General features: G+C 39.8%; 1 protein-coding gene across 2 annotated transcripts; it reads right to left on the bottom strand.

The window, feature by feature from the left end:
* Window positions 1-2,245: 2,245 nt before the first annotated feature.
* Window positions 2,246-10,753, bottom strand: fax (failed axon connections). 2 transcript variants are annotated; one of them, XM_017076424.4, is made up of 5 exons: window positions 9,995-10,753; window positions 5,905-6,243; window positions 4,353-4,696; window positions 4,181-4,283; window positions 2,246-3,805 (listed from the first exon to the last, which is right to left on the bottom strand). In XM_017076424.4, exons 1-5 carry the CDS (start codon window positions 10,415-10,417, stop codon window positions 3,752-3,754), a joined length of 1,263 nt encoding a protein of 420 aa, XP_016931913.1. In that variant the 5' UTR covers window positions 10,418-10,753; the 3' UTR covers window positions 2,246-3,751. The 2 variants fall into 2 exon arrangements, with proteins under 2 accessions (XP_016931913.1, XP_016931914.1); XM_017076425.4 differs by having other exon boundaries at window positions 4,353-4,687.
* Between the last annotated feature and the right edge of the window lie 1,420 nt (window positions 10,754-12,173).

The raw sequence follows: 12,173 nt of genomic DNA, 5'->3' as shown, positions 1-12,173 counted from the left end.
ACCTATTTTAAAAAGCAATTATTAAGAAAGATAAAATACTAAGATGGTACTTATGTTCTATTCTTAAAAATGTTTTAATTTCCAATAGAACTAAAAATTGGTTTACATTTATAGTTATATTTATAAATAGGGATTCATCTTAAAGAACTCATCTACAAAAGAAATAATCGGTAAGATCTTTCAAGATATTACTCTTAGTTTATTTTCAACAAGATTCCGTAATGCTCAGAAAATTATACATATGCGAACAAAATAAAAACTAGGCAGTCTAGTCCATTTCCATCTAATATCATGTTATTAAAAAGGAATTGGAAATATAAATAAATAATCCAATTCCTTTGTTTTAGTAGTAAACTAGTCTTGCATCAGATTTTCCCTTGAAGCTGAAATACACTTATTATTCCGAGTAATACTTCCCCAAAAGCCTTGAAAATATGAGCTGCTACAACTTTGGCTACAGCTGTAACTGCGGGTTGGAGATAGATGGATCCAAGCGATATCACACTTACCTTTTATTTTTTACGGCCCCTGCACGCTTGACGTAATAAATTCCGTTTGCCATATTCGCATGATTTGCTCTGATTGGAATATTCGTCTTCAATAAATTGCCCGAAATGTCGCTGACAGAAATAGAGGGGCCAATGGGGTGGGTGGGCCTGGTATTCTTCGATGTGTTTGCCTTGATTAGTCGGGGGGGCTTAGAACCCCCAAAAGCCCCTGCCATTCGCTTTGATGTTTGATGGCTTCGAAGCGTTCGAATCGAACATCAAATTAAATGTTGATTAGACAACTTCCAACTCTAGTAAAATGGGGGTGGTGGAAAATTTATTGGCCTAGGTCAAATATCGATTACCGCCCCCGTCTCGGTGATATTGGGTCAGATTGAATTGAATGTCAATTTGATTGGCATATCTGGGTGCAAATATATATATATAAGGCTGTAGACTGTAGAAATATTCACAATTCTGGGTCTCCTTTGTGACCTTGAGCTGGGGAAGAAAGTTCACTGCTGAATGTTTACTTCTCTTCACTTTGCCTAATTGAATTGCCCAGCCTTTTGTTTAACTTCTTAACTGAGATCAATTATAATTGGGGAAATTGGAAAAAATCATATCAATTAAAAGTGCCCCAAAACTGATTCATCTGGACTGATTGTTGACCACGAAAACAGTGACCACACAAAATAATTTAGGGGGCTTCTTGTGGATTGGGTTGCTATCTGCTATCGGGGCGAAATTTATAACCGAGGGCTACTATGACTGTTTAGATATGAATAAGCAAACTTGAATTAGAGTTATCAGGTGGTACGGGTACGTCGTCGGAAGATAACTCGGGTGTCATAATTAAATTTTTCCTCTGTTTCCCGTAAAGCTCTGCGGGCGAGTAAAGCCACCCCGGCTTAAAGTCGACCGATGCGACTTCTTTATCGGGACAGTGCGTGTCCGCCGTGGAAGCCTCCGCCGTAAATCATTTGGGAGCACATTCAGGGCTTTGTTTTGTTTTGTTTTTTGTTTTTTTTTTTTATTAAGAAGCATATTTATTATATATAAGATGTATGTAATACAATAATTTTTCTTTCTGTCCGGGTTTGCTCTTCTGCTCTTTACGCTTTTATGGTTTCGGTTTCATTTCGGTTTATCGTTTTCATTTTTGTTTTTGTTTTTCTTTATCCATTTTATATAATCATATAAAACACTGAGCTACAATACAAATATTGTGATAAAAACTTACAACATAACCTTTAATACATAAAAATACTTGCGTAGTCTACAAATCGTATCGTTATAGAGAATTTCTTCGTGGATCGATCGATCGCCCGCTCGTCTTCTCCTGCTTCTTGGTTTCTTTCTGACCTTCTCCTAAATTGTTTTCACTGTTTTTTTGTCGCGCCTCAATGGGTTCTGTATTTGTTTTCGATTTTCTTTTTATTTCTTAGTTGTGTGAGTTTTACCCTATTAAAAATTTCATTCATTCTCCATCTGTGGCTGATGATGATTTGTTTTATTTTATGAGAAGTTAAAAAAAAAAACGGAAAACAATAAACACCGAAGAATCCGTGAATGAATGGGAGGCCGACTGGATAAGGGAGAAAGTGTTGGAGTAGGAGAACGAGGGGGGAGTGACCTCCCCGCGGAGAATTCTTCCAGTTCTTCCGCTCCAGTTCTTCTCCTCAGATGTCTGTTGTGTTTTCTATGAGTTTGTCGTTCGTTTTTGTTGTCTGCAGCATTTTTAATTACAGTAGAAATTATGTTTATATTTATATATATATTTGCATAATCAATATCATTAAATTAAATCGTATAAAACACAAGACAGTAGAAAAAATAAATGAGGCGTACATAATTTTGTTTCAATGGACGTACCAAAAGAGAATATACATAAGTAGTTACAAATTCGTACAAATTAAAAGATAAATTTTGTTCGTATGGATGGCCGAGTATTTGTTTTTGGTTCGAATTGTTTTGATTTGTTTTATGGGGGGTGAATCATCGATGGATCAACGCTCTCAGCATCTCATACGAAGGGATTTTGGTTTGCAAAATCATAATACACAGTAAAATTACAATAATATTTATAGAAATAAAATATAATATAATAAAAGAACCAACATACAGTTTTTATGTTTTGTTGTTTGTTTTGTTTTTTTTTTTTTTTTTATACACATCTTTATGCATAATGGGCGTATATAAGGTTTATGTATATAATTATAAGTAATAAATTTTATCTGCTTTGTTTAATTATTTGCACACGAGAATCAAAATTACTATTTGCAATCATATATATATAAAAAATAAACTTAATTGCCGTCATTCCGTTTATATCATTCCTATACCATTCTCATTCTCATTCCCATTGCATGCCATCCCTACTAACCATCACTATATGTCATATCATATCATATCCTCCTATCGTACTGGTTGCGGATCCTTTTCTTTACTTTAAGCTTAATCAATTTTGGAAGAGTAAACAATACCATCGAGTTGCAATTGTTGCTGCATATGCTATATGTGAGTGTGTGTGTGTGAGTGTCTGTGAGAGTGAGTGTGGATGAGTGTGTATTATATAGATCGCTTTTGAATGAAAACTAATGATTAATGCGTATTGTATGCTGTTCTACACCTTCCTAACTTTTCCTCCTATCGGGCTTCACTCTTTTTACTCACGTTTTGCTCACTTGTTCTTTGTTTTATTCGAGTTCTTTAACTAATTTTTTATAATTTCTCCCCCCGCTCTCATCGCTTTCATTCATCATCTTAATATTTATACGTATAAACTTTTATAATTTTATACTAAATGGTTTTTACGGTTTTTTTTTGCGTTTTCTGAAATTTTTTGCTTTTTGTTTCTTGTTCTTGTAATACAAACGTCGTCGTCGTGTAAATATATAAAAAAAGATGTCCAAAGTTTTACGTTACGTTATTGTATATGCTTTTTTTGTTTTTTTTTCTCATTACTTAGTGGATCGTTTTCTTGCTGATGGTTTTTTTGCCTGCTTTTGCTTTACAGTTGTCCTAGGTGTGTGTAAATGGGTGTTTTTTGTTAATGTGGTTTTTTTTTTTTTCTTTTCGAGTGGTTTTCTGATGTCTGAATGCTTATATATGAGAGCGTAGCGCCTAGCTATATAGGGCCTTACTATATAGTATCGTACTACATATGTATATATATATAATGTGTGTGTATGTGGGTGTTTTTGTATCCTTCGATCATACACATATACTAGATATATGTACGCATATAACTAACGGCGAATTTACTTTGTTTCCTCCTTCTCTTTGTTCTCCTCGGTCGACTCCTTCTCGTTTGACTGGAAAAGAACAAGGACATGGGTTAATAGGTGGTTAAAAATTGGTAATATTGGGGATTACAAGGTCTTTCTTCGTATAAAAAATAGAGAATAGAATGTTACATATTACCATTAAGAATTATAACCTTTGTCATCTTCATACTTTCATATCATATCACTTCACATCATATGATCCGAAGAATGAATCATATGAAGAACATTTAAATTTTTGTAGAATTTTTAGACTTAAAATTTTTATAGACTCATAAGTGTTGACACATTTTCTGAATTATAAATTAAGTTATGTTTGGACTAGACCCACTCTACATTTATTCACTCTATCTCTATGAACTTTATGAAAGAAGGACCTTCTGGCTTTGGGGATCTAGGCCTCACCTTGTCCTTCTCCAACTCCTTCTCGATCTTATCGCCCTCAGTGCCCTCCTGTTCGTTTGATTTCTCCTGCTCGCCGCCCTCCTTGCCTTCCTTGGTCTCGGGCCTGCACAAAGTACAAAAAAATGTAATTAGAAAATAGATCAGCTGGATAAACTCATCCAACAATACTCACTCTGGCTTGGGAATGTGCGCATTGAGGTCCAGCTTCGTGCAGATCTCGTCCCAGTCGGGGAAGCACTTGTCCTTCATGCGGGACACGTGGCCAATCAAGTTGGGGCACTTCTCGGTCATGTAGTCGCGCAGCGGATACGCAATGTCCTTGGACAGATAGTGGAGCTGCGACAGGACCGCGAAGGCCACCACATCCAGGGTGGTAGGCTCGTCGCCAAAGAAGAACGGCTTGCAGTCAAGCATCTCGCTGAGCACCTTCAGGTCGTTCTTGCCGAACTCCTCGATCTCCTCGGCGCTGTGGACGCCGATGCCATGCGCCTTCAGCTTCTTCGTGCCCTGGAACCACTTGTTGTGTTCAATAGTTGTTTTGCCGTACAGCAGTTACGGATGTTTTGGGGGTTACGGATTTGGGGGATGCACAAGCATACGTTACGGATTCGGGGTGTTTGGAGATGTGATGTGAGTTATTTTTTTGGGGATCGGGGGGCAATACGCATTACACAGTTAGATGTTCAAAACCAAAGTAGTATGCAAAAAAGAACGAAAAAGAAAAAAGAGAAAAACCATGCAAGAGTTAGTGGTAAAATAACGATTGTTTTCCATTCGATTTCCCGTTTTAGGGTCTGGGTTTGTTATGTGAGAACCGCTCGAGATATAAACAAATCCATCCCGCCAGGGATTTATTGTTTATGCCAACGGCGTTTTCGGGATAAACTATATGTGTGGGGATGGTGGTGGTGTTTGGAGTTTTTTCATTTCATTTTGTTTTTCGTATAGCTAGGTGCAATATAATACGCCACCGCTTTCTTAGTTTCAATTTTCAAGTATTGTTTATTTACACTACCCATCCATCCCCGCCTAATCCACAACGCCAGCCAACTTGGGAACCTCTCCGGTTTTCGATTACGATTTCAATCTAAACAAAGTGCGGATATATTCGGTTTTAGGAACTACTGGAGGCTCAGCTGCTGGCGTTGTTATATTTCAAGACCAAATAAATCAGCTACTTCTAATGTTGAAAAAATATGTTTCTCTACATGTCTAGCAGGCATCTTCCGGTTTTCACTTTCACTCATTTTGTTTGATTTAGATAAAGTACAGTCTAAACGGAGTACTATTTCAAACTTAACTTCCCAAACGCCATTTAAAAAATGTATATACTAATTTCACATCAGAATTCACATCAGTAAAACATTAAATTTACATCCTATTTTATGGATTAAAAGTTAATAGGTAAAATATGTTTTTGTAAAATGTACAATTTAAATTAAAAATGTATAGCAAAATATTAGTTCTTTGTAAAACACCAAAAGATAGATTACTTTTACCAACAAGAAAAACTAGAACAGTATTCATACCAATAGTTTTAAACCTAGAATTATATGTCAAATAGTTTTTATAATTAGATGATATTGACTGTAGAACTAATTACAACAATGACCAAAAGTATGCAATGTTTCAATGAAAATTCTAATCAAAATCATACAAATTCTGGGAAAGTGAAAATCGTGGACCATGATCATGACCGCCAATATCTCAAACTATCCAGTTACCTTGCGACCAAAGGTGATCTTAAAGAAGAAGTTCAGAATCGAGTTGGGCAGCCGCAGGCCGAGGGCGTGCTGCAAGTTGACCTTGTAGCCCTTGAGCACATTGTCCGGATACTTGGCGCGCCAGTAGAAGATGATCCAGATGAGATGATTCTCCAGCATGGCAATCGTGGCGTACGACACATTCCTCTGCTCGGCGGTGAGTCCCGAGTCCAGATTCTTCTCGTACTTGGACGACAGTTCCTTGATGATAATGGCCGAATCGGCGATTTCCTCCCCATTCAGTTCGATGAACGGCAGCTGACCCTTCTTGGAGCGGAAACGCATCTTATGATCGACATTCTGCAAAGGGAAAGAACACGAAGATAAATTTAATTCGTTCATTGCGTGGGATGAGTAATCGTGCGAGGAATGTGGGGGAGTGGGCGATTGTTTACCCCACCCTTTATCTGCGATCAGCATTCCACTTCATGCAGTGAGAACAAATATTTCCGTATATGGTCATTCAAATCGGTAATTCCTATTTCACAAGAATTCTGTTTTAGGACTTAGCCATCATGTTGGGATGAGTAAGATCATAAATACCACTTGAGTTCAACAGATCTGGGTGTTGGTTTTTAAATATAGAAACTGATTGAAGGAGTATTGTAACGATGGGTTATTTTACCATAGTTTGTTAAATCGTTTGTATAATCATGTATCATAATAATTGGTGGTAAAATATAATTTCAAAATACTAGAGGAATATTATTCTGAAGTTGCGATTAACGTTTGTTTTTTCGAAAACATTTTAAAAAAACAAGATTTTTGAATTTGCGCGTGTTTTGTGAAATGAATAAGTGAAGTCGCAAATAAATGATGACAAACTTAAAAATACTCATAATTTTGAGATGGTCAACGGCCATATGGAACCGCGAAGTGGTTTTTTTTACAGCCATGACTAATGCGAAATGTAGTTCACTCCCCCGCAAGGATTCCGGCCGCTAGATGGCGCTCATGACATACATCTAGCCGGCAATCGTTTGTTTGCGTGTGTATTTGGGCATTTCCTATGTATGCCAAGCAGATGCTGAAAAACCAACCACTACACGAAAAGCTAGCTGTACCTCCCAGGAACCCAAAAACCCAAAACCCAGACTCGAAAACCGAAAAACCCACCCAAAAAACCAACACCCCTATATAACGGACGAACACACATACAGCACACAGGCGCACAGCGGGAGGGAAAACGTCGTTCCAATTGCCCGCTATTCGAACATTTTGACATATTCCAGTGCCTTCCAGTGTGTACACACGTCCGCACGAAGCGTTACCGTTAGCTATGTGACAGTTATAGGCGGGTGTCCGGTTCGGGTTTGAACCTTTTTATTTTCAGCTTGGCTGCACAAATCTACATAATAATTTCTAATTAGAAGTACGAGGGCCATAACAAAAAGCGAGCCGTTGCCATATTTTATGCTTTCGCGCGCCCTCTGCCAAAAAAGGGAGAGGCAGGGTGTGGTTGTCCGCCAAAAGCGAGAGAGGAGAGAGAAAGGAAAAGAGAGAGTGGAGAGAGAGGAGCATTGTAGTTGTAGAGAGATTTTCGCCTTCCAGCGGCAGCATCGCAACGCTCTGCAAAAAGGGTGGAGTCCATTTTTCAATTCCAATGATCCACAAAAACGGGGCAGCCTGTCTGCTTGCTTCCTCTTCTTTAGCTCCATCACCATCTTCTGCTTCTTCTTCGTGTGCCCACGCACAATGCAAATATTTATTTTTTTATTAAATCATTATGCCAATTAAGGCAATGGCTTTGCCTCCCCAATCAACTTCTTTCCTTCTTATTTTTTTTGCAGTGTAAAGTCAGGCGAGAAGAAGAAGCAACAGCAATGCAATTATGCAGCCTGCGTGTGTGTGTGTGTGCGTGTATCCACACCCTTGCACAAAAGTTCCAAAGAGAGCGACGAGCGGGAGAATTGCACTGGAGCGAGTGAGCAACAACAAAGGCCGTCCTCTGTGTGTTGTTTTAATGCAAATATGCGGTTTATTAATTAAAACAAAGGCAGCCACAATACGTAAAAATACAAAAACCAGAAAATACAAAAAACAAAAAAAACTCCATTTCCTCTCAAACACACACAGCGCAGCACGCACACATTCGCACATGTACAGTTGCAGCAGGAGAGGCAGCAGCAGCGTTGCCAGAATACTTAGAAATTGCATCAGGATGGCAATATTGCACAAATGAAATGGCGCGCCAGCATTTCTATTTGAATTTTAATCATTTTGTGCTCGTAATTCATATGGCAGGGAAAATGTAAATTAATTGCACAATCTACTAGCGCGCGACACTCAGGAATGCCAGCAATGCGGGCCACCGCCTTAAAAGCGAAACTTATGCATCGCTGCTGGCTGCTGTTGTTGTTGTGGTTGTTGCTCCAGTGTTTATTAATGGGCGCCGCCTTCAATGTGGTGTGAAAAAAATATGCATTTGGTTTATCATCAATAAAGAAACAACTTCTGCTCTTGTTTACACTGATGAATGTGTGTATACAAAGGAGGGAAAAGAAGGAAAAAAATGCAGTCGAGCCGTAGCAGCGGGGGGTATTAAAAAAAAAAGCAGAAACGCAAGGGGGAAAACTGGCTTAGTCAGTTGCATTTACAGTCACCCTCCCTTTTTTTATGATTAATGCGCGCTGCAACAACAAACCAGAAATGTCAAAGGTCTCCAAGTTTGTTGAACTCTTTTTTTCTGTGCTTTTTTTTTATTTGGGCTGCCTTCTTATCAGTGGAAATGGGAATAATGAAAATGGAAAGTAATTTCCAGCTGCGGGCCAACTGACGGACTACTGTCAATCATAATTGCCTTTTCCCCCTCCCCCGCACATTCGTGGAATGCAACATATGGGGGCGATTGCTTATCGGCATCTGGAAAGCGGCATCAATTAACAAAACATTCCTTGCATCGTCAAGGGGCTCGTTTTTCATTAACCAATGTAATTAATAAGATTAAACAGCAATTGCGTCGCCAGTTTTTGTGCGGGTGACCGCACCCATTTCTCCCCCACTACAAGTTTTTCCTCTCGTAAATATATAAAAAATATGCAAACCGCATAGGCGCGCTTTAAAAAGTGAAGAAAAAATAATAATAATAAAAAGAAGAAGAGGAAAAAACGGGCTAAAATGGAAGGCACCATTGGAAGTCGTTGACAGTTGTTTGTCTGCCTCCCCACCCCTCCCACACTATTACAGCTACTTAACGGATAAGAAATGGAAAGGGAAAAGGAGGAGAGGGAGACAGCTATTTCTGAGTCCATCTTAAACTGCATCAATTTTTATTAAAAGCAATTACAAGCTGCTGCTGCTGCTGCTGCACACAGCGAAAAAAGAAGCAAATTGACGTTGAGTGGATATTAAGTGAAGTTGGCATATGGATGCTAAGTAGGCAAACATATTGGGGATATTAAATTACTTATCATCTTGAGATACACTTTTCTCTCAGTGCAAAATGAAGTCGAAAGAAAAGTGAAATAAAAAACAGTGCAGCAACAAAAGACAAAGAGCAGACGGCGAGAGAGGAAGCGAGACAAAAGGAGAGAGTCGGCAAGTGCAAAATTTGAAGCACGACTTTTGCAAGGGGGTTTGCTGGCGGGGGTTGGGGGGGGAGATTGACAAAGGGGGCCAGAGTGGAGCATAAAGCAGCGACGCAGCGTCGGCGCACACACAAATTTTATGTATACGCTGTGCACAAACACACGCGCACAGGACCAGGCTACAGGTTCACACACACACACATGGGCGGGGGAAAGAGAGGGCAGGCTAAATGTATTCCTTTTTCAGTTACGGGGCAGGGCAGGTCACACACACAGACACGGGGCAGGCTTAGCACACCATGATGGCGGCGCTGGCTCTCTCTCTTTGGCTCTCTCCCTCTCCCGCAGGAGCTGGGAAAAAGTCTGTACCGCAAAAATGCCTTGAAAAATCTGGGATATCTGGGAGTTTTCCGTTTTTCTGGGTTTTCATGGGTTATTCTTTTGAAGTTTTCAAGAGTTTCAAGGGTTTTACTGGGATACCCCGAGAGTTTCCCCAGATTTCCTGGGTTATCCCCGAAACTCACCTCGTATTTCAGGCCCACAAGACGCAGCCAGGTCTCCACCTTCAAGCAGTACGGCGATAAGGAGGGCAGCAGCGGGGTGCGCGAAAACTGGTACAGATAGATGATGTCCTTCTCGAAGTTGGTCTTGTGCACATTGAATTTCTGGGCGGGCGGGGCTTCCGATTTGGCAGCCACGGGAGCAGCGGCCGCCTCCTCCTTTTTGGGCTCCTCGCCATCCTGCTGCTGCTGCTTGTCCTGTTTTCCGGCCTCGTCCTTCTTGTCGGCCTCCCCATCCTCAGCCGCCTTCTCCACTGCGGGGGCGGCAGCTGGAGCCGCCGTTGAGTCCGCTGGCTGGGCCGCTGGCTTTTCCGGCTCTTCTGGCTTTTCCGCCGCCGCCACTGCGGGCGTTTCCTCGGCGGGTATTTGGGCCACTTCGCTTGCCATTTTTGTTTTCTTTTTTTTTTTTTTGTTTGTTAGTTTTCCGCTTTTCTTTTACTACTACTACTCTTGCTTTTGCTAATTGAAGTTGCGCTTTCTTTCAGCTCAAAAAGATTTCGGCTTCGCACTTTTCCTGCCACTCGCATACACATACACACACGCGCGAGAGAAAGAAATAGACAGAGAGAGCGGGAGAGAAACCACCACTGCGCTTCGATTCGATTCGGATTCGGGTTTCAGTTCCACGGCAAGGCAAATGCAGGATTCGGATGGATTCAGGAGCCGCTGTTTCGACGACACCACCGCAACCGCTCTCGGGAGTTTGAAAATTTGAAATGAGCGGATTCTCGCTGCGGGTGCGATTTTGTAGAGGTGGCTCAAGAGCGATTTTTCGTTTCTGGAAATATCGATGCTCTATCGGCTATCGAATGTTCCGTCGACCATAATGCCTTATCGCCTATCGAGTGTTTTTGCCACATCGCTAGCGGTGCTATGCTGCGGTACCAACATACCAACATATTTAAAGCTTATTGTTCATTTGAAAATAATTTGGAATTGCATGTAGCGTAAAATATTAAATACTTTGTCTAGCTATGACTAATCAATACTGGCGCCAATATAAAAGTTTGAATTCCGTTCTAAATTAACCTTTTTTCTCACTGTACGATAGCATCAATGCGGCCGAAAGGGAAAATGTTTGTGTAGATAGCAATGTAGATAAAACGGGCGTGTAGACTGGTTTAAAACTGGGAATAATGAAAAATCATTCCTACTTTGACTAATGAAAAAGAATTCCTACTTTGAGTTAGTTAATAACTATTTAAGCTATTAACTTTTTTCCTTACTATAAGTAATTTTATATCAAATGATTAAAGTGCTCGTTTGGGGAACCAGTGCGTTGCGATATTTGTTCCCCATGAACCAGATTCGATTGCTCAATATCGATATCCCGAAAAATTCAGCCCTGTTCTTCATTCATGCTCAGCCACTGTTGGAGTGGCGGTCGCATGAATCAAGCTCTTTGGGTTTTGTTGGCAATGGGCCGCAGTTTCCTGTTTCTTAGAATTTTGGGCTGGTTATGAAATTCCAATTTAAAAATTCTTACTAATTGTGATTATTCAGTGTCGCACCTTCAAGAACCCTTGGGTTTTTTTTTATTTCTTCGCCTAGATTTTCAAAAGAGCAATAGATAACTAGACTACTTGACTGTGCCTTAACTTTTGCCAACTAGGTATATATCATTGCGTTTTAAAAAAATAGTTTTGATTGAAACATTTCTTTGGGTTTTGTTGGCAATGGGCCGCAGTTTCCTGTTTCTTAGAATTTTGGGCTGGTTATGAAATTCCAATTTAAAAATTCTTACTAATTGTGATTATTCAGTGTCGCACCTTCAAGAACCCTTGGGTTTTTTTTTATTTCTTCGCCTAGATTTTCAAAAGAGCAATAGATAACTAGACTACTTGACTGTGCCTTAACTTTTGCCAACTAGGTATATATCATTGCGTTTTAAAAAAATAGTTTTGATTGAAACATTTCTTTGGGTTTTGTTGGCAATGGGCCGCAGTTTCCTGTTTCTTAGAATTTTGGGCTGGTTATGAAATTCCTATTTAAAAATTCTTACTAATTGTGATTATTCAGTGTCGCACCTTCAAGAACCCTTGGGTTTTTTTTTATTTCTTCGCCTAGATTTTCAAAAGAGCAATAGATAACTACTAGACTACTAGACTGTGCCTTAACTTTTGCCAACTAGGTATATATCATT

The sequence above is a fragment of the Drosophila suzukii genome, chromosome 3 (assembly GCF_043229965.1).
Source record: "Drosophila suzukii chromosome 3, CBGP_Dsuzu_IsoJpt1.0, whole genome shotgun sequence".
Lineage (NCBI taxonomy): Eukaryota > Metazoa > Arthropoda > Insecta > Diptera > Drosophilidae > Drosophila > Drosophila suzukii.
The sequence above is the reverse complement of the archived record's forward strand: the minus strand, read 5'-3'. Positions and strand labels throughout refer to the sequence as shown.

Bases quoted from the DNA above. Each gene is read 5' to 3' on its own strand.
- fax (XM_017076424.4), bottom strand. From the start codon at position 10,417: ATGGCAAGCGAAGTGGCCCAAATACCCGCCGAGGAAACGCCCGCAGTG. The intron at 4,697-5,904 runs GTAACTGGATAG...GAACACAACAAG, and splicing joins AGATCACCTTTGGTCGCAAG to TGGTTCCAGGGCACGAAGAA. The intron at 4,284-4,352 runs GTGAGTATTGTT...TACTTTGTGCAG, and splicing joins GCGCACATTCCCAAGCCAGA to GCCCGAGACCAAGGAAGGCA.